The sequence below is a fragment of the Lampris incognitus genome, chromosome 14 (assembly GCF_029633865.1).
Source record: "Lampris incognitus isolate fLamInc1 chromosome 14, fLamInc1.hap2, whole genome shotgun sequence".
In the NCBI taxonomy this organism is placed as follows: Eukaryota; Metazoa; Chordata; class Actinopteri; order Lampriformes; family Lampridae; genus Lampris; species Lampris incognitus.
This window is the reverse complement of record NC_079224.1, coordinates 49705239-49728241: the sequence shown is the minus strand read 5'-3', so window position 1 is coordinate 49728241 and position 23003 is coordinate 49705239. Positions and strand designations below refer to the sequence as shown.

Below are 23003 nucleotides of genomic sequence, written 5' to 3'. Positions count from 1 at the left end.
TATCCAGTCTCATACCACGATATCTAGTCTCATATCACGATCTCTAGTCTCATATGACGATATCTTGTCTCATATCAATATATCTAGTCTCATATCACAATCTCTAGTCTATATCACGATATCTAGTCTCATATCACAATATCTAGTCTCATATCACAATGTCTAGTCTCATATCACAATATCTAGTCTCATATCACGATAGTCTCATATCACGTATCCAGTCTCATATCACGATATCTAGTTTCATATCACGATAGTCTCATATCACGATATCCAGTCTCATATCACGATATCTAGTCTCATATCACGATATCTTGTCTCATATCAAGATATCTAGTCTCATATCACGATATCCAGTCTCATATCACAATGTCCAGTCTCATATCGGATATCTTGTCTCATATCAAGATATCTAGTCCCATAACATGTTATCCAGTCTCATATCACGATATCCAGTCTCATATCACGTAGTCTGATATCACAATATCTTGTCTCATATCAAGATATCTAGTTTCATACCAACATATCTAGTGTCATATCATGATATCTAGTGTCATATCATAATATCTAGTCTCATATCATGATAGTCTCATATCACGATAATCTCATATCACGATATCTAGTCTCCTATCACGATATCTAGTCTCATATGACGATATCTTGTCTCATATCAAGATATCTAGTCTCATATCACAATCTCTAGTCCATATCAAGATATCTAGTCTCGTATCACAATATCTAGTCTCATATCACGGTATCTAGTCTCATATCACGATATCTAGTCTCGTATCACAATATCTAGTCTCATATCACGATATCTTGTCTCATATCACGATATCTAGTCTCATATCACAATGTCTAGTCTAATATCACGATAGTCTCATATCACAATATCTAGTCTCATATCACGATAGTCTCATATCACGATATCTAGTCTCATATCACGATATCTAGTCTCATATCACAATATCTAGTCTCATATCACAATATCTAGTCTCATGTCACGATATCCAGTCTCATATCACGATATCTAGTCTCATATCACGATATCCAGTCTCAGGTCATGATATCTAGTCTCATATCACAATATCTTGTCTCAGATCATGATATCTAGTCTCATATCACGATATCCAGTCTCATATCACAATGTCCAGTCTCATATCGGATATCTTGTCTCATATCAAGATATCTAGTCCCATAACAAATTATCCAGTCTCATATCATGATATCCAGTCTCATATCACGATATCTAGTCTCATATCACAATATCTTGTCTCATATCAAGATATCTAGTTTCATACCAACATATCTAGTGTCATATCATGATATCTAGTGTCATATCATGATATCTAGTCTCATATCACGATATCCAGTCTCATATCACAATGTCCAGTCTCATATCGGATATCTTGTCTCATATCAAGATATCTAGTCCCATAACACATTATCCAGTCTCATATCACGATATCCAGTCTCATATCACGATATCTAGTCTCATATCACAATATCTTGTCTCATATCAAGATATCTAGTTTCATACCAACATATCTAGTGTCATATCATGATATCTAGTGTCATATCATGATATCTAGTCTCATATCACGATAGTCTCATATCACGATATATAGTCTCATATCACGATATCTAGTCTCATATGACGATATCTTGTCTCATATCAAGATATCTAATCTCATATCACGATATCTAGTCTCATATCACAATCTCTAGTCCATATCACGATATCTATTCTCATATCACAATATCTAGTCTCATATCACGATAGTCTCATATCACGACATCCAGTCTCATATCACGATATCTAGTCTCATATCACGATATCTTGTCTCATATCAAGATATCTAGTCTCATATCACGATATCTAGTCTCATATCATGATAGTCTCATATCACGATATCCAGTCTCATATCCCGATATCTAGTCTCATATCACGATATCTTGTCTCATATCAAGATATCTAGTCTCATATCACGATATCTAGTCTCATATCACAATATCTAGTCTCATATCACGATAGTCTCATATCACAATATCCAGTCTCATATCACGATATCTAGTCCCATATCATGATATCTAGTCTCATATCACGATATCCAGTCTCAGGTCATGATATCTAGTCTCATATCACGATATCTAGTCTCATATGACGATAGTCTCATATCACGATATCTAGTCCCATATCATGATATCTAGTCTCATATCACGATATCCAGTCTCAGGTCATGATATCTAGTCTCATATCACGATATCTAGTCTCATATGACGATAGTCTCATATCACGATATCCAGTCTCATATCACGATATCTAGTCCCATATCACGATATCCAGTCTCATACCAAGATATCTAGTCTCATATCAAGATATCTAGTCTCATATCACGATATCTAGTCTCATATCACAATATCTAGTCTCATATCATGATAGTCTCATATCATGATATCTAGTCTCATATCACGATATCCAGTCTCATATCACGATATCTAGTCTCATATCAAGATATCTAGTCTCATATCACGATATCTAGTCCCATATCAAGATATCTAGTCTCATATCACGATATCTAGTCTCAGATCATGATATCTAGTCTCATATCACAATATCCAGTCTCATATCACGATATCTAGTCCCATATCATGGTATCTAGTCTCATATCACGATATTCAGTCTCAGATCACGATATCCAGTCTCAGATCATGATATCTAGTCTCATGTTACGATAACAATATAATAGCAATATATTGCCCATCCCTAGTTAGAAGATGCTGGGATGTACAGAGATGGAGGTGAATCCAACCTTCACAGACAGGAAGGATGTGTAGGATTTAGACGATGGAAAGTTACTGAAACACTCCCGTTCAGACTCGGTATGGGAGAATCAAGAACACAACACAACTTCATTTAAACAACAAATTCACAACAATGTGAACTGAGCAAGACACACTTTTACTGAATGTCACATCACTGAACAAAAAAGAAAAAGGAATTATTGTGGCTCTTAAAAATGAACACGTACCCTACCATATGTGAAATATTCAATACTCAATTGTTAAATTAAAGTGCAACATGAGGCATGACACCTTCTTCCTTTGAATGATGTGGGAGGCTTTTAAAGTTCTTCACTCCTCCGGTAGCCATGACTGTCACTGTGCTTTCTGAAATGCGAGCATCCCTGATTGATTTGTTGGGATTCAACATCCCCTCTTCACGTAAACACACAATGGCTTTTTTGCATAATCGACCAATCATTGCCCCTCAGAATAAAACAGCACACATCGGTCTCGTCTGTCTTTCCACTGCAACTCTGCATCGATATTTAGGGAATTATTATTTGAGAAGTAACAGCAGCAGTAAAACTTTAGTCTACTATGATGGTTAAATTTTGCAATTAATCCGCGGTTCACATGCATGCCAAACCATGGGGGCCCAATCCATATGGATCATGGATCAACTATGTTCCGTTACACCCAGGGGCGCCAGAATGGGGGGGGGCAGCGGGCCATTGCCCCCCCCCCCACTTTTACCCTCTTTCCATCACATCACTAGGATAATGATAGGATAAGATTTGGATCATCCCCTGGAAACAAAGCCTCAAATTGTTAAAATTTATGATATCAAACATGAGTGTTTGAATGAAAAAAAATATATAGGCCTAGATTTTCAAGGAAAAGTCCCCGAATTAAGTAATCTGTCCCCGACCACATCCTGTCCGAAAACATCCCCGATTTGTTCTTGCAGTAAAAAAACCAAAACAAAAAAAAAAAACAAAAAAAACAAAAAACGCTTCTATCCTGATCGTGCTGTAGAAGGCAGAAGAGGAAAGGAGGCTGTAAATGAATCATGCTTGTTGCAATGTGGGATTAAAAGAAACTCGCTATTTTCTGCTTGTATTGAGAGACCACGAGCGATGTGATACAATGTTGCAGTTTTTGGAATTCCACTCTCTGTATCAAATGGGTTACGGAAATAAACTTGCATTGAATGCAATTCTTGCAACACTTTAAGAAAATAATTTTAGAAAACTTTTTACTGGCACAATAAAAAAAATAACAACTATAATGAATTTTGTGCAAGATCCACATGTGTTCACGTAAAGGGGGCTGGATTTAAGTCAGACAGTGAAATAGGTACAACGAGAAAAAGAACAGCTCCCACCAAGTACGACTCGGTTCCCTTCGTTCGTACCAAAGAGCCGTTCAAAAGAACCGGATCGTTCGCGAACGTCACATCACTAGTATGGATTCACATCACTAGTATGTTCCCATGAAATCAGTTGTGTTCAAATTAAATGAGTTGTGTTCCCTTTGTTCGTACCAAAGTGCCGTTCAAAAGAACCGGATCGTTCACGAGCGTCACATCACTAGTATGGATGATATTTTCACAACAGCAGTTGTAATAATAATTTACCAGTGGGTAAATCATGTTGGTGAGCAATGCGACGATGAAGCAGGAAGCTGTTTTTCTAATTTTTCCTTAAATATGGCTTGGGGATCAATGTGCGCTGCTGAACACGTGGCAACATTAGCGTTGCTATTGCTTGCTTGCTACTACAGGGTTACTGTCTTTTAAAGTCGTAGTTTAGGCTAACTGAACAAGAAATGTGTGTATCTAATCCCACATGCACTAGCTGGCTTATGTTTGAATTATAGCACTACCCCGTGGGCAGGCAGCAGAAAGTGTGGGATTTCAAAACTGAATACAATGTATCGCTTAAGTGCTCAAGCTCAACACACAACGCTACATTGAGACTGCCTAACTGCAACAAAGTAAAAAGATGGGGCGGCCACGTGTCTTCAATAACGTGCTTTATTGTATTAAAACCGCAAATACAGGCATACGGAGCTGCGCACTACACAGTACACCCCTGCACAGGCATATACTATATCTTTGTTGCCCCCCCCCTCCCCTCCCCTCCCCTCCCCGCTTCTAAAATGATTCCGGCGCGCCTGGTTACACCACTACACATGCTCAAATATGGAGCGAAAAGCGAAGAAAAAACTAAACTCAGGCAATGCCAGGGAGGCATGGCATGGGCTCAACAACATGATGGGCAAAGCCCAAAAACCAGCGCCAACCAACTGCCCTGAGCCCGCCTTCTATGCAGAGCAGCCGAGTAGATTCTTCAGCCGGTTCAGCAGTTCTAGCCCACAAACTAATTGGACCCTCCCTAGCTCCAGTCCCCCCTGCCCCTTCCACAAGTCATTAAAGAAGAGGGGCTGGTGGCCTCCATCCTGGGCAGAGTCAACCCCCATGAAAGCCTCTGGGCCTGACAAGCTCTGAGGCAGGGTACTCAGGGACTGCACCACACAGAGCTGTGTGGAGTCATCACTTTTCCAACATTTCTGGGGCTACAGCTATGTCCCAGGCCTACAGAAAGAATCTACTATAATACCTGTTCCAAAAAACAACAAATGCCAAAGACCTGAATGACTACAGGCTGATTTTACTAACATCCATGCTGTGCAAGTGCATGGAGAGTGTAGTGTGTTCCTCCTCTATGACTGCTTAAAGACTAGACCCACTCCAGTTTGCCTAAAAGAAAAAAAACAAAACATGATGTGGCGGGTACCAGTCTGACTCTCCTGGGCAATGTGGCCAGACACCTGGACTCCGCACACCCCCACACAAGGATTTTATTCACGGACTTCTCCCTGCTTTTAACACTGCTAACATACACATCTTGCTCAAGTGCCTCCTGGAACTACAGATCAACCCAACACCGGTTTTATATATTCAGAATTTTTAAAGGACAGGCCTCAATATGTGGTTGTCAATGGTTTTAAATCCAATAATTCATTCACTCATCTTCAGCTGCTTCTCCGGGATCGGGTCATGGTGTCAGCAAGCTAAGTAGGGCACTCCAGATGTCTCTCTCCCCAGCCTGTCAATCTCCCGCTCCATCCTACCTTCACTCGTGAACAAGACCCCGAGATACTTGAATTCCTTCACTTGAGGCAAGAACTCATCCCCACCCCACGTGCTTCGACGTACTGAACCCTGCGGTAAAGCTCCGACAAGCCCATTCCAGTGGTTCCTAGTAACCCTTTTCTCGTGCCTATTCCCACGCTCTTGTTTTGTTTCTCCCAGTGTCTAACTCCTGTGTTCCTGTTTTTCGTCTCGCTGTTTTTGTTTCCCTCAAGACCCTCCCTCCGCGACTTCCACGGCTCCACCCGTCTCCCTCGCTCCTCGTCCCCAGCGACCATCACATTGCCCCGGACCCCCTCCAGCGATCTCCCTCCACGTCTCTCTCCCTGGACCCCTCCCTTCGGATTTCACTTCCTGGATCCCGCACTCGGACTTCCTCGGACAACCCCTCACTCAACGGATTTGGACTTCGGTAGCCAGGCGCACGCACATGGTCACAACACCCCGCCAAACATAGTTCCATTATTACATGTAGGTAAGATTTCGCAAGTTAAACACCAGCTTTCATTACACACCCGTAGTATAGCACACATCTCCCAAACAGACCCGCTATCCGCACCATACATCCCCCCACCTTAGATCCCCCTGTTATTATTTTGTGGCAGTTTGTTTATTTTATCCTGCATTAAAATTGCCTTTGGTTTTCTCAGTACTCGGTGTCTGTCTGCCTTTGGGTTTCGTTACACTGGCCTCTGGTTTTCATTCGAAAGCTGTAACACATTTCACACTCAGCTGCAAACCACCCCAGTGCACACTGGTCACATTCTGATGAAGCCAACAAAACCACATCATCTGTGAAGAGCAGAGATGCAGTTCTGAGGTTCTCAAAACGGACACACTCCTCACCTTGGCTGTGCCTTGAGTTCCTGTCCATGAATATCACAAACAGAATCGGAGACAAGGGACAACCTTGGCAAGGTCCGACACCCACCGAAAACATGTTTGACTTTGTGCCGAGAATGCGGACACAGCTCTCACTTTGGTTATACAAGGACCGGATGGCTTGTAGCAACTGCCCCGGTACCCCATACTCCCACAGTACTCCCCACAGAGTGCCCCGGGGTACATGGTCGTAAGCCTTCTCCAAGTCCACAAAACACATGTAGACTGGCTGGTCAAACTCCCATGCCCCCCTCAGCACTTCTGCAAGGGTAAAGAGTTGGTCCGTTGTTCCACAGCCAAGACGGGATCCTCATTGTTCCTCCTGGATCCGAGGTTCGACAATCGGTCCAAATCCAATAATTTGATTTTAATACCGGGGTTCCCCCCGGGCTGTGTTTTATCTCCCATTATCTTCTCTGTCCACACCAACAGCATCACGTGCAACAATGACTCTACTAAAATATGCAGATGACACGGCCCTGGTTGCCCACCTGACTGACACAAACTCACCGTTGGAATATGATCAGTAAGTGAGTGACCTAGCTAGAGCTTTTCAGGAAAACTCCCTGGAGCTCAACATCTCTAAGGCCAAAGAGTTGTGTTGTGCGGGCAGGTGGACACCTGACGCACTCCACCCTCTCTTTGAACCCTTCAGAGTGGAAGGGCAGCTGGTGGAGAAGGTGGAGTCTTTTGAATGTGAGCCATGTCAACAAGAATTTCTGTTACACTGTGACACAAAATAAAGCTTCTTGAAAATACAAAAATATTATAACAATTCTCTTTGGTCTGCTGAGATCTTGGGGTGACAGTAAAATCAATCATAATAAATAAAGACATCCTCCTCAGACAGATAAGGATTACTTAATACTCATTGAGATAATATTCACTTACAGTTTCCATTCAGATTTTGGATTTCATCGTCATTTACATCATGGCCAAATATTCCTGAGCAACACAGGATGAGAAATATTCCTTCCCCCCCCCCTTTTTTTTTCACCCCAATTGTACCCGGCCAGTCACCCCCCTCGCTGAGACGTCCTGGTCGCTGATCTGGGGAGGGCTGCAGACTACCACATGCCTCCTCCCATACATGTGGAGTTGCCAGCTGCTTCTTTTCACCTGACAGTGAGGAGTTTCACCAGGGGGACGTAGCGCATGGGAGGATCACGCTGTTCCCCCCAGTTCCCCCTCCCCCCCCGAACAGGCGCCCCAACCGACGAGAAGAGGCACTAGTGCAGTGACCAGGACACATACTCACATCCGGCTTCCCACCTGCAGACACAGCCAATTATGTCAGCAGGGATGCCCGACCAAGTCGGAAGTAACACGGGGATTCGAACGGGCGTTCCCCATGTTGGTAGGCAATGGACTAGATCGCTACGCTACTCGGACACCCAGAATGAGAATTATTCCCAAGAAACAATTCGTGGTTGATCCTCTGATGGAAGGAGACGGGATTCTTATGAGGCATTACACCGATGGGGGAGTGGGCGGGCTGTAATAGATGGGGTGGGGCTTTGGTGGGTGGGGGCAGTACCTGAGGGTGGGTTTCTCCTTGCTCCTCACGGCAGATGCGCAGGGCGTGGCCGTAATCCTGGGCGGCCTGACTCAGGCGGTGGGCGGAGGCTCGGTACCGAGCGCGGGAGTCCAAACACAAACCCAGCAGGAGGCGTGTCTCCTTCCTCAGCTCTTCCTCCTCTGAGGGAAAAAAAATCCTCGCTAAAATTCTTAAAAAGGTACTAGGAGCCAGATTTCTGCCCTCTTTAAGCATAACATGACAAGTACATACCATAATATGACTGGTACATACCATAATGACTAGTAAATATTACGTGACAAGTAAATATAATGTGTCTAATAAATACCATAATTTGACTAGAAAACACAATATAATTAGTAAATACCATAATATGACCAGTGTAACTAGTAAATACCACAATATGACTAGTAAATATTATAACGTAACTAACAAATACCAAAGTATGACACGTAAATATCATAATATGACTAGTAAGTATGTTATTAGTAAATATAATGTGACTAATAAATACCATAATATAAAAAATAAATATGATATAACTAGAAAATCTACTACTACTACTTTTGGCTGCTCCCGTTAGGGGTCGCCACAGCGGATCATCCGATGATATAACTAGGAAATATGACTCGTAAATACCATATTACCAGTAAATACCAAAATATGACTCGTAAATACCATATTACCAGTAAATACCAAAATATGACTCGTAAATTCCATATTAACAGTTAATACCATAATATGAGTAGTCAATACCATAATGACGAAATATCATATATCTAGTACATATAATACCAGTAAATACCATAATATGTATGACCACTTAATATAGTAACATGACCAGTAAATACCATTCATTCATTCATTCATTCATTCATTCATTCATTCATTCATTCATTCATTCACTCATTCATTCATTCATTCATTCATTCATTCATCTTCAGCCACTTCGCCGGGTAGGGTCATGGTAGTAAATACCATAATATGACTAATCAATATCAGAGGATGTTCTTTCTCCACCAGCTCAGGAGGTTCAACCTGCCTCAGGAACTGTTGGTTCAGGTCTACGCTGCAGTAACCAGTCTGTCCTCTGCACCTCACCACTGTCGGGTTTGGATCGGCCACCAAACAGGACAGGGACAGACTACAACAGACAGTCAGGCCTGCAGAGAAAACCACTGGTGCCAACCTGGCCTCCATTCAGGACTTATACACCTCCAGACTCAGGAAGCGGGCAGGCAACATCACTGCAGACCCATCACACCCGGGTCACAACCTGTTCACACTCCTCCCCTCTGGTGGGCGCTACAGAGCACTGTACCCCAAAACAACCACATATGAAAACACTTTCTTTCCGTGGGCGGTCATAAATCTAACCATGTTGTATATACTGTACTGTACATGCTGTATATACTGTACTGCACATGTTGTACATATGATGTACTGCACATGTTGTATATACTGTACTGTACATGTTGTATATACTGTACTGCACATGTTGTACATATGATGTACTGCACATGTTGTATATACTGTACTGTACAGGCTGTATATACTGTAATGAACATGTTGTATATACTGTACTGTACATGCTGTATATACTGTACTGCACATGTTGTATATACTGTACTGTACAGGCTGTATATACTGTACTGTACATGTTGTATATACTGTACTGCACATGTTGTACATATGATGTACTGCACATGTTGTATATACTGTACATGTTGTATATACTGTACTGCACATGTTGTATATACTGTACTGCACATGTTGTATATACTGTACATGTATATATTGTACTGTACATGTTGTATATACTGTACTGCACATGTTGTATATACTGTACTGTACAGGCTGTATATACTGTACTGCACATGTTGTATATACTGTACTGTACATGCTGTATATACTGTACTGTACATGTTGTATATACTGTACTGTACATGCTGTATATACTGTACTGCACATGTTGTATATACTGTACTGTACATGTTGTATATACTGTACTGCACATGTTGTACATATGATGTACTGCACATGTTGTATATACTGTACATGTTGTATATACTGTACTGCACGTTGTATATACTGTACATGTTGTATATACTGTACTGCACATGTATATAAAGTACTGTACACGTTGTATATACTGTACTGTACATGTTGTATATACTGTACTGCGCATGTTGTATATAATGTACTGTACATGTTGTATATACTGTACTGCACATGTTGTATATAATGTACTGTGCACGTTGTATATATTGTACTGTACATGTTGTATATACTGTACTGCGCATGTTGTATATAATGTATTGTACGTGTTGTATATACTATACTGCACATGTTGTATATACTCTACATGTTGTATATACTGTACTGCACGTTGTATATAATGTACTGTGCACGTTGTATATATTGTACTGCACATGTTGTATATACTGTACTGAAAAATGTTGTATATACTGTACTGTACATTGTAGGTATACTGGTACACTCTGTCATGTACATCTACCTCAGGCATGTATGTCATTAAGCTGCCAACATGTATTTCGTCATCTCTGATATACTCTCTGCACCCCTGCACCTCACCACCTCTTATTTCCCCTCTATAAGTCAGTCCTGAGCACCCCGGAGCAGGTTTTCATCAAGGATCTCTCTGTACTTTGCTCCATTCATCTTTCCCTCGATCCTGACTAGTCTCCCAGTTCCTGCCGCTGAAGAACATCCCCACAGCATGATGCTGCCACCACCATGCTTCACTGTAGGGATGGTATTAGCAAGGTGATGAGAGGTGCCTGGTTTCCTCCAGACGTGACGTTTGGCATTCAGGCCAAAGAGTTCAATCTTGGTTTCATCAGACCAGAGAATCTTGTTTCTCATGGTCTGAGAGTCCTTTAGGTGCTTTCTGGCAAACTCCAAGCGGGCTGTCATGTGCCTTTTACTGAGCAGAGGCTTCCGTCTGGCCACTCTACCATAAAGGCCTGATTGGTGGAATGCTGCAGAGATGGTTGTCCTTCTGGAAGGTTCTCCCATCTCCACAGAGGAACGCTGGAGCTCTGTCAGAGTGACCATCGGGTTCTTGGTCACCTCCCTGACCAAGGCCCTTCTCCCCTGATTGCTCAGTTTGGCTGGGCGGCCAGCTCTAGGAAGAGTCCTGGTGGATCCAAACTTCTTCCATTTACGAATGATGGAGACCACTGTGCTCTTCGGGACCTTCGAAGCTGTAGACATTTTTTTGGACCCTTCCCCAGATCTGTGCCTCGATACAATCCTGTCTCGAAGGTCCACAGACAATTCCTTTGACTTCATGGCTTGGTTTCTGCTCTGACATGCACTGTCAACAGTGGGACCTTATATAGACAGGTGTGTGCCTTTCCAAATCATGTCCAATCAATTAAATTTACTACAGGTGGACTCCAATCAAGATGTAGAAACATCTCAAGGATGATCAGTGGAAACAGGATGAACCTGAGCTCCATTTTGAGTGTCATAGCAAAGGGTGTGAATACTTATGTACATGCAATATTTCAGTTTTTTATTTTTAATAACTTTGCAAAAATTTCTACAAAACCTTTTTCACTTTGTCATTATGGGGTATTGTGTGTAGATTGATGAGGAAAAAGGAATTTAATCCATTTTGGAATAAGGCTGTAACATAACAAAATGTGGGGAAAGTGAAGGGGTGTGAATACTTTCCGGATGCACTGTATATGTGAAGACTCCTGTGTTGTACTGTTGTTATTTTATCAGGAATCAGGAACACTTTGTCATTTAATTTCATGTACTTCTGTACATGAAATGAAACGAAATATCGTTTCCCCCAGCCCACAGCAGTGCAACACAAAGACAAAAACATCCAAGAACTACAAGAACACACATCCAAACTAACACATATCTGAACTAAACAAAAAAAAATCATCGTCTGGAGAATGAACGCCACCCAGGATGACTGTGGGAACTGCCGGTCTGCATGGGCTAGCAGTTAGATTAGCCTGTCCCACTTCCACGTCCTGTCAGAATGCCGTCGGTGTTTCCTCTTCGGGCACAGCTCCGGGCAGGGCCGTGGTCCCTGGGCCCACAGGACGCAGCAGACCAAGCTCCCTCAGCCGATCCAGCACCAGCTCTCCCAGCCATCAAACGAAGACACGAACTTAGACACAGACGTGGACGAAGACACTGCATGGACGGTACTGGGTGAGGCTGCTGCAAACATGAATACGTGCCGCCATCTTAAGTGCACTGAGCCCTGAAACCGGAGTCAAATTCCATATATGTGCAAACCTACATGGCCAATAAACATGATTCGGATAACTGACTACTAAATACCATAATATGAATAGTAAACATATGACAAGTATATTGTCGTCTTCGTCGTTGGCATGTCTCGTGTCTGAGGATCCACTGCAAGAGATAGAAAAAAAAACTCTTGGAGCCATTCGCTAAAGCCTTGATTAAAGTGGTGATCAGGTCGTGACGCTGGTCCACACTGCTTAGCCTGGGAGGATCTAGTTCCACGGCAACACAAAAGTGAAGACGATGGGATCCGCCACAGGTAGCACCCAAGTGATGGTCGGATTGGGAGTCCGGACTGCCCACTTGTTAGGCACTTACGAGCCAGAGATGTGTGGGATTTTTACAACCGCCAGTCCGTGGTCCCATTAGGCTTTAGCCAGCTGAGTGCTGCCCTGGTTACGCCAACTCCACAAGTGAAGTCCAGTCAATACCGCGAGGAGGGGCCTATCCGGAGTTTGTCATGCATGCAGGAATCGGTAGCCTGAACCTTTCAGCCTACATCACATGATGCTTCAGCAACCTGACAAGTATATATAAGGCTGGTAAATACCTAAATATGTATGACCACTAAATATCAAAACATGACCAGTAAATACCATAGTATGACTAATCAATATCATAACTGACTAGTACATATCATGATATGAATAATAAACACCATAATGTGACTAGTAGATACACTACATGGACAAAAGTATGTAGACACCTGAACATCACACCAACTTGTGCTTGTTGAACATCTCCTTCCAAAACATAGGCATTAGTATGGACGTGGTTCCCTCTTTGCTGCTTTAACAGCCTCCACTCTTCTGGGAAGGCGTTCCACTAGATTTTGGAACATGGCAGTCGGGATTCTCTCCCATTCAGCCACAGGAGCATTAGTGAGGTCGGGCACTGATGTTTGGGAGAAGGCCTGGTTCACAGTCAGTGCTCCAATTCATCCCAAAGGTGATGGATGGGGTTGAGGTCAAGGCTCTGTGCAGGCCAGTCAAGTTCTTCCACACAAAACTCAGCAAACCATGTCTCTATGGACCTCGCTTTGTTAATGGGGGCAGTGTCATGCTGAAACAGGAAAGGGCCTTCCCCAAACTGTTGCCACAAATTTGGAAGCACACAATTCTCTAGAACATCACTGTATGCTCTCGTATTAAGATTTCCCTTCGCTGGATCTAAGGGACCTAGCCCAAACCATGAACAACAGGCCCAGACCATTCCTCCTCCACCAAACTTGACAGTTGGCACTGTGTATATGGGCATGAGCGTTCTCCTGGCATCTGCCAAAAACCCAGTCATCCATCAGACTGCCAGATAGTGAAGTGTGATTCATCACTCCAGAGAACATTTCCTCTTCTCCAGGGTCCGATGGCAGTGTGCTTTACACCACACCAGCTGATACTTGGCATTGTGCATATTAATCTTAGTCTTGGGTGGAGCTGCTCGGCCATGGAAACCCATTTCATGAAGCTCCCAACGAATAGCTCTTGTGCGAACGTTGCTTCCAGAGGCAGTTTGGAACTCGGCCGTGAGTGTTGAACCGAGGACGGACGATTTTTACATGCTATGTGCTTCAGCACTCAGTGGTCCTGTTCTGTGGTCTTGTGTGGTCTACCACTTTACGGCTGAGCTGTTGTTGCTCCTATACACTTCACAATAACAGACTGACAGTTGATTGGGGCATATCTAGCAGGGTAGAAATTTGACCAACTGACTTGTTGGAAAGACGGCATCCTTTGACAGAGAAACATGAAAGTCACTGAACTCTTCAGTACGACCCGTTCTACTGCCAGATGTCAAGAAATGTGCTGTGTCCGCTACCTTTCTATTTGCATTAGTTTGTCCATTTTGATTTCTACTTGTTGCTTTTTCACATCACTGAACACTAGAGGGCAGTGTTCAGGCAAAATTACACAGCATCTCTGAACGAGTGATGGCGTGTGAGGTTTTTGTATTTAAATAAAAAGTAAGAGCTGTGAGACAGCAGTGTTTTTACTACAGGGGTACCGGGGTTTCCTACCGGATCTCTGCTCTGCAGGGATGGTGGCGAGTTTGTCCAGTTTGGCTTGTAAAGACTCGGAACAGAAACGATAACCATGTTCTGCCAGCTCCGTCCTGAGAAAAGAAAACCAGTTAAATATATTCCCGTTTCCTTATGACCCGCAGACCCACGTATGCTTCAGAGTCCTCAGATACATTATTAAGTGTAACGTTTCTTCTATGACATGCATGTCAGCAAAGGTGCAGTTCTCGAGTTTACGTACTTGTTCTGGCTGGCGTATATGGTGGCCAGCTTGAGAGAAATCTCAATGACCGAGTTGTCATCCTGCACAGGAAGACAGCAGGACAGCAGTCAGTAACGTCCGTCCGACCATATAACACTGTTGTATTTGAAACCATGTCCAGTCTTCACATAGTTTTACTGCTGCACACACACTGATCTATCACACTAACAATGTAAAAGCACAAACACAAACACACACACACACACACACACACACAGACACAGACACACACACCTGTGGTGTTCCTCCTGACAGGATGAAGCTCATAGCTGCTTTGAAGAGTTTCTCTGCCTGAAGAGAAGAACGTCAACCTCCATAGCGACACACAGTTCACACAGACCCAGCAGGATCTGTCTGTTACAGTCAGTCAACATTTCACAGGGACCAGCATTTCAACACAACACATGGACGGTGTTTGTCATCATGGACATACATACAGGTCCTGTCATACTCACATTGTCCAGCTGGCCCTGGACATAGGCCAGGTTCGCCATCTACACACAGCACAGAGAGAAGAGACCTTCAGACGAGCGCGTCACAATGAAGAGAGGTTTTACAGTGATGTTCAGGTTGTTCTTTACCAGGCTGTACGTGTAGATGATGGCCTGGGTGTTGTGGGTCTGGTGGGCCAAAGCTATGGCCTGATGGAGGAAGTCTGACGCTGCCTGCAGCTGTCCTCGATACATACTGAGCTGGATATATGAGAGAGAGACAGAGAGACAGACAGACAGACAGACAGACAGACAGACAGACAGACAGACAGACAGACAGACAGACAGACAGACAGACAGACAGACAATGAACCAAAGCTCAGACTGAAACATTAGAAAATCCAGCGGACACTGAGAGCAAGTTGGTCAAAACTGGGCACGAAGATTAGAGACAGACAGATGGAGAGACAGAGAGATGGCGAGACAGATGGAGAGACAGACAGATGGACCCACAGAGAGACAGATAGACAGAGCGACGGAGAGACAGAAACAGATGGAGTGAGAGACAGAGAGACAGATAGACAGACAGACAGATGGAGAGACAGACTGGTGTTGTTTTTAATGCCTGATGGAGAACAGCAGAGACACAAAACCTGTCAGAGAAATACCTTATACTGTCACGTCATGTTTCTACTAAACCTCTACTGTCACGTCATGTTTCTATTAAACTTCTACTGCCACGTCATGTCATGTTTCTACTAAACCTCTACTGTCACGTCATGTTTCTATTAAACTTCTACTGTCACGTCATGTCATGTTTCTACTAAACCTCTACTGTCATGTCATGTTTCTACTAAACCTCTACTGTCACGTCATGTTTCTACTAAACCTCTACTGTCACGTCATGTTTCTATTAAACCTCTACTGTCACGTCATGTTTCTATTAAACTTCTACTGTCACGTCATTTCATGTTTCTATTAAACTTCTACTGTCACGTCACATCATGTTTCTATTAAACTTCTACTGTCACATCGTGTAATGTTTCTACTAAACCTCTACTGTCATGTCATGTTTCTATTAAACTTCTACTGTCACGTCATATTTCTATTAAACTTCTACTGTCACGTCATATTTCTATTAAACTTCTACTGCCACGTCATGTCATGTTTCTACTAAACCTCTACTGTCATGTCATGTTTCTACTAAACCTCTACTGTCACGTCATGTTTCTATTAAACTTCTACTGTCACGTCATGTCATGTTTCTATTAAACTTCTACTGTCACGTCATGTTTCTATTAAACTTCTACTGTCACGTCATTTCATGTTTCTATTAAACTTCTACTGTCACGTCACATCATGTTTCTATTAAACTTCTACTGTCACATCGTGTAATGTTTCTACTAAACCTCTACTGTCATGTCATGTTTCTATTAAACTTCTACTGTCACGTCATATTTCTATTAAACTTCTACTGTCACGTCATATTTCTATTAAACTTCTACTGCCACGTCATGTCATGTTTCTACTAAACCTCTACTGTCATGTCATGTTTCTACTAAACCTCTACTGTCACGTCATGTTTCTATTAAACTTCTACTGTCACGTCATGTCATGTTTCTATTAAACTTCTACTGTCACGTCATGTTTCTATTAAACTTCTACTGTCACGCCATGTTTCTACTAAACCTCTACTGTCACGTCATGTTTCTATTAAACTTCTACTGTCACGTCATATTTCTATTAAACTTCTACTGTCACGTCATTTCATGTTTCTATTAAACTTCTACTGTCACGTCACATCATGTTTCTATTAAACTTCTACTGTCACATCGTGTAATGTTTCTACTAAACCTCTACTGTCATGTCATGTTTCTATTAAACTTCTACTGTCACGTCATATTTCTACTAAACTTCTACTGTCACGTCATGTCATGTTTCTATTAAACTTCTACTGTCACGTCACGTCATGTTTCTATTAAACTTCTACTGTCACGTCATGTTTCTATTAAACTTCTACTGTCACGTCATGTCATGTTTCTACTAAACCTCTACTGTCACGTCATGTTTCTATTAAACTTCTACTGTCACGTCACGTCATGTTTCTATTAAACTTCTACTGCCACGTCATGTCATGTTTCTATTAAACTTCTACTGTCACGTCATGTTTCTATTAAACTTCTACTGTCACGCCATGTTTCTACTAAACCTCTACTGTCACGTCATGTTTCTATTAAACTTCTACTGTCACGTCATATTTCTATTAAACTTCTACTGTCACGTCATTTATTGTTTCTATTAAACTTCTACTGTCACGTCACATCATGTTTCTATTAAACTTCTACTGTCACATCGTGTAATGTTTCTACTAAACCTCTACTGTCATGTCATGTTTCTATTAAACTTCTACTGTCACGTCATATTTCTATTAAACTTCTACTGTCACGTCACGTCATGTTTCTATTAAACTTCTACTGTCACGTCATGTCATGTTTCTACTAAACCTCTACTGTCACGTCATGTTTCTATTAAACTTCTACTGTCACGTCATGTCATGTTTCTATTAAACTTCTACTGTCACGTCATGTTTCTATTAAACTTCTACTGTCACGCCATGTTTCTACTAAACCTCTACTGTCACGTCATGTTTCTATTAAACTTCTACTGTCACGTCATATTTCTATTAAACTTCTACTGTCACGTCATTTCATGTTTCTATTAAACTTCTACTGTCACGTCACATCATGTTTCTATTAAACTTCTACTGTCACATCGTGTAATGTTTCTACTAAACCTCTACTGTCATGTCATGTTTCTATTAAACTTCTACTGTCACGTCATATTTCTATTAAACTTCTACTGTCACGTCATGTCATGTTTCTACTAAACCTCTACTGTCACGTCATGTTTCTATTAAACTTCTACTGTCACGTGATGTTTCTATTAAACTTCTACTGTCACGTCATGTTTCTATTAAACTTCTACTGTCACGTCATGTTTCTACTAAACCTCTACTGTCACGTCATGTTTCTATTAAACTTCTACTGCCATGTCATGTAATGTTTCTATTAAATGTCCACTGTCATGTCATGTAATGTTTCTATTAAACGTCTACTGTCATGTCATGTTTCTATTAAACGTCTACTGTCATGTCATGTTTCTATTAAACTTCTAATGTCATGAAATTTTTCTACTATACTTCTACTGTCATGTAATGTTTCTATTAAACTTCTACTGTCATGCCATTCAATGTTTCTATTAAACTTCTAATGTCATGACATGTTTCTACTATACCTCTACTGTTATGTAATGTTTCTATTAAACTTCTACTGTCATGTCATGTGATGTTTCTATTAAACATCTACTGTCATGTCATGTAATGTTTCTATTAAACGTCTACTGTCATGTAATGTTTCTATTAAACTTCTCCTGTCATGTAATGTTTCTATTAAACTTCTCCTGTCATGTAGTGTGGATGTTTCTACTAAAATTTCTACTATCATGTAGTGTGGATGTTTCTATTAAAACTTCTACTGTCACTTAATGAAGATGTTTGTATTAAATACTACATCACACCTCATTTGAAGCTTCACTCTTAATTTATTAAGAAAGTTAAAACAGTTTCCGCAACAATGAGCTGCAAAAATACAAATACTAACAGGTCTTTCATTCACTGACACCCACCATTACTAGTAGAAGCAGTAGTAGTAGTGTTGGTAGCAATAGTAATACTTGTAGTTGTGAAAGTAGTTGCAGGACTAGTATTTCTGGCACTAGTAGTACTAGTTGTATTACCTTGGCCTTCTTGAGCAGTAATATGATGTCATCCTCTTTCTTCTGGGCTTCATCTCGTAGGTCTTCCTCAGAGCTGCTGCTGAACAAGGAGAAGGCTGGAGGGGAGAAGGCCAATATCAGCACACATACACACACACACACACACACACACACACGCACACACACACACGCACGCGCGATCCAGATCCAGTAAGTCATCTTTCCAAAAAAAGTAATACTCAAGTAAAATACAGATACTCGAAAAGAGTACTTAAGTACGGTAATAAAGCAAATGTACTTGGTTATTGTGCAGCCCTGCTACTACATGATTACTGTGTAGTTTCTACTACATGATTACTGTAGTTTCTACCACATGATTACTGTGTAGTTTCTACCACATGATTACTGTGTAGTTTCTACTACATTACTGTGTAGTTTCTACCACGATTACTGTGTAGTTTCTACCACATGATTACTGTGTAGTTTCTACCACATGATTACTGTGTAGTTTCTACTACATTACTGTGTAGTTTCTACCACGATTACTGTGTAGTTTCTACCACATGATTACTGTGTAGTTTCTACTACATGATTACTGTGTAGTTTCTACCACATGATTTTCTACCACATGATTACTGTGTGGTTTCTATGACGCTGTTACCATGGTCGTGTTTCTACCGGGTTTCTACCGGGTTTCTACCGGGTGCCTCCTCTCTCATAGTAGCTTTGGGTGGAGGGCAGGTTCATGAGGTCGATGGGAACTTGAGTGGTGACCTACCGACTGCAGCCAGCATGGCGTGGGGCCACACACGTTCTCCGTTTTCCGCATTTTGACGGTTTTCTCTTCTTTCAGCAGAAACCTGCCCACTCCGACACCGAGCCTCCGGATTCTGGACCCAAAACTGGTTCTGTATTCTGTCGAGCTGGGAGGCCGTCACAGACAAACTCCGTGTGTTTTTATAGCTTAAATACGGAAGGTGAACAATTTTAGTCAGCCCACGGCCGAAAGAGGACAGCGCCATTTTTAAATGGTTACGCAATAACTGGAGTGACGTCACATTGACCGCCTCAACAGTACAGTGGCCGAGACGTGTCAAAAGACCTGCACGTCCAAACCGCACACACATTACGGAAACACACATGCGCAGGCCACAACGTCACAACGGAGGAGAGACACCTGATGTTGACAATGAGACGAGCCGTTGTGCTGAAGTGGTTTAATGCAAACTCAAGAGCGCAGGGTAGAAAACACGGACTTGCTGCGGCTGGGCTGCTGTCATATGGCCATATGCCAGCAGCCCAGCCGGGAAAGGGCCCGCTTTATTTAGCCGCCGCCTGAAACGCTGTTCAACATGCTCCAAGCCATGCTGTAGCTACAGCTGGGGTATGTCTCCCCGGACTGCTCCAAGTCATGTTGTAGCTACAGCTGGGGTATGTCTCCCCGGACTGCTCCAAGTCATGCTGTAGCTACAGCTGGGGTATGTCTCCCCGGACTGCTCCAAGCCATGCTGTAGCTACAGCTGGGGTATGTCTCCCCGGACTGCTCCAAGTCATGCTGTAGCTACAGCTGGGGTATGTCTCCCCGGACTGCTCCAAGTCATGTTGTAGCTACAGCTGGGGCATGTCTCCCCGGACTGCTCCAAGTCATGCTGTAGCTACAGCTGGGGCATGTCTCCCCGGACTGCTCCAAGTCATGTTGTAGCTACAGCTGGGGTATGTCTCCCCGGACTGCTCCAAGTCATGCTGTAGCTACAGCTGGGGTATGTCTCCCCGGACTGCTCCAAGTCATGCTGTAGCTACAGCTGGGGTATGTCTCCCCGGACTGCTCCAAGTCATGTTGTAGCTACAGCTGGGGTATGTCTCCCCGGACTGCTCCAAGTCATGCTGTAGCTACAGCTGGGGTATGTCTCCCCGGACTGCTCCAAGCCATGCTGTAGCTACAGCTGGGGTATGTCTCCCCGGACTGCTCCAAGTCATGCTGTAGCTACAGCTGGGGTATGTCTCCCCGGACTGCTCCAAGTCATGTTGTAGCTACAGCTGGGGCATGTCTCCCCGGACTGCTCCAAGTCATGCTGTAGCTACAGCTGGGGCATGTCTCCCCGGACTGCTCCAAGTCATGCTGTAGCTACAGCTGGGGTATGTCTCCCCGGACTGCTCCAAGTCATGCTGTAGCTACAGCTGGGGTATGTCTCCCCGGACTGCTCCAAGTCATGCTGTAGCTACAGCTGGGGTATGTCTCCCCGGACTGCTCCAAGTCATGCTGTAGCTACAGCTGGGGTATGTCTCCCCGGACTGCTCCAAGCCATGCTGTAGCTACAGCTGGGGTATGTCTCCCCGGACTGCTCCAAGTCATGCTGTAGCTACAGCTGGGGTATGTCTCCCCGGACTGCTCCAAGTCATGCTGTAGCTACAGCTGGGGTATGTCTCCCCGGACTGCTCCAAGTCATGTTGTAGCTACAGCTGGGGTATGTCTCCCCGGACTGCTCCAAGCCATGCTGTAGCTACAGCTGGGGTATGTCTCCCCGGACTGCTCCAAGCCATGCTGTAGCTACATCTGGGGTATGTCTCCCCGGACTGCTCCAAGTCATGCTGTAGCTACAGCTGGGGTATGTCTCCCCGGACTGCTCCAAGTCATGCTGTAGCTACAGCTGGGGTATGTCTCCCCGGACTGCTCCAAGTCCTGCTGTAGCTACAGCTGGGGTATGTCTCCCCGGACTGCTCCAAGTCATGTAGCTACAGCTGGGGTATGTCTCCCCGGACTGCTCCAAGTCATGTTGTACCTACAGCTGGGGCATGTCTCCCCGGACTGCTCCAAGTCATGCTGTAGCTACAGCTGGGGCATGTCTCCCCGGACTACTCCAAGTCATGCTGTACCTACAGCTGGGGTATGTCTCCCCGGACTGCTCCAAGTCATGTAGCTACAGCTGGGGTATGTCTCCCCGGACTGCTCCAAGCCATGCTGTAGCTACAGCTGGGGCATGTCTCCCCAGACTGCTCCAAGTCATGCTGTAGCTACAGCTGGGGTATGTCTCCCCGGACTGCTCCAAGTCATGTAGCTACAGCTGGGGCATGTCTCCCCGGACTGCTCCAAGTCATGTAGCTACAGCTGGGGTATGTCTCCCCGGACTGCTCCAAGTCATGCTGTAGCTACAGCTGGGGCATGTCTCCCCGGACTGCTCCAAGCCATGCTGTAGCTACAGCTGGGGCATGTCTTCCCGGACTGCTCCAAGTCATGCTGTAGCTACAGCTGGGGTATGTCTCCCCGGACTGCTCCAAGTCATGTAGCTATAGCTGGGGCATGTCTCCCCGGACTGCTCCAAGTCATGCTGTAGCTACACCTGGGGCATGTCTCCCCGGACTGCTCCAAGTCATGCTGTAGCTACAGCTGGGGCATGTCTCCCCGGACTGCTCCAAGTCATGTTGTAGCTACACCTGGGGTATGTCTCCCCGGACTGCTCCAAGTCATGCTGTAGCTACAGCTGGGGCATGGCTCCCCAGACTGCTCCAAGTCATGCTGTAGCTACAGCTGGGGCATGTCTCCCCGGACTGCTCCAAGCCATGTTGTAGCTACAGCTGGGGCATGTCTCCCCGGACTGCTCCAAGCCATGCTGTAGCTACAGCTGGGGCATGTCTCCCCGGACTGCTCCAAGTCATGCTGTAGCAACAGCTGGGGCATGTCTCCCCGGACTGCTCCAAGTCATGCTGTAGCTACAGCTGGGGCATGTCTCCCCGGACTGCTCCAAGTCATGTTGTAGCTACAGCTGGGGTATGTCTCCCCGGACTGCCCCAAGTCATGTTGTAGCTACAGCTGGGGTATGTCTCCCCGGACTGCTCCAAGTCATGTTGTAGCTACAGCTGGG

The 23003-nt window shown here is 43.8% G+C and overlaps 1 protein-coding gene across 1 annotated transcript in view; it reads right to left on the bottom strand.

The window, feature by feature from the left end:
- ttc19 (tetratricopeptide repeat domain 19) overlaps nucleotides 1-20158 on the bottom strand; it is a 33517-nt gene extending 13359 nt beyond the window's left edge. The window contains exons 1-8 of the mRNA XM_056293327.1: nucleotides 19922-20158; nucleotides 19165-19259; nucleotides 15520-15630; nucleotides 15394-15432; nucleotides 15173-15229; nucleotides 14918-14979; nucleotides 14674-14768; nucleotides 8361-8521 (exon numbers count right to left, since the gene is read on the bottom strand). Coding sequence (XP_056149302.1) covers nucleotides 8361-8521; nucleotides 14674-14768; nucleotides 14918-14979; nucleotides 15173-15229; nucleotides 15394-15432; nucleotides 15520-15630; nucleotides 19165-19259; nucleotides 19922-19937 — 636 coding nt within the window. The 5' untranslated portion in view covers nucleotides 19938-20158. The remainder of the gene's footprint in view (nucleotides 1-8360; nucleotides 8522-14673; nucleotides 14769-14917; nucleotides 14980-15172; nucleotides 15230-15393; nucleotides 15433-15519; nucleotides 15631-19164; nucleotides 19260-19921) is intronic.
- Nucleotides 20159-23003: the final 2845 nt, after the last annotated feature.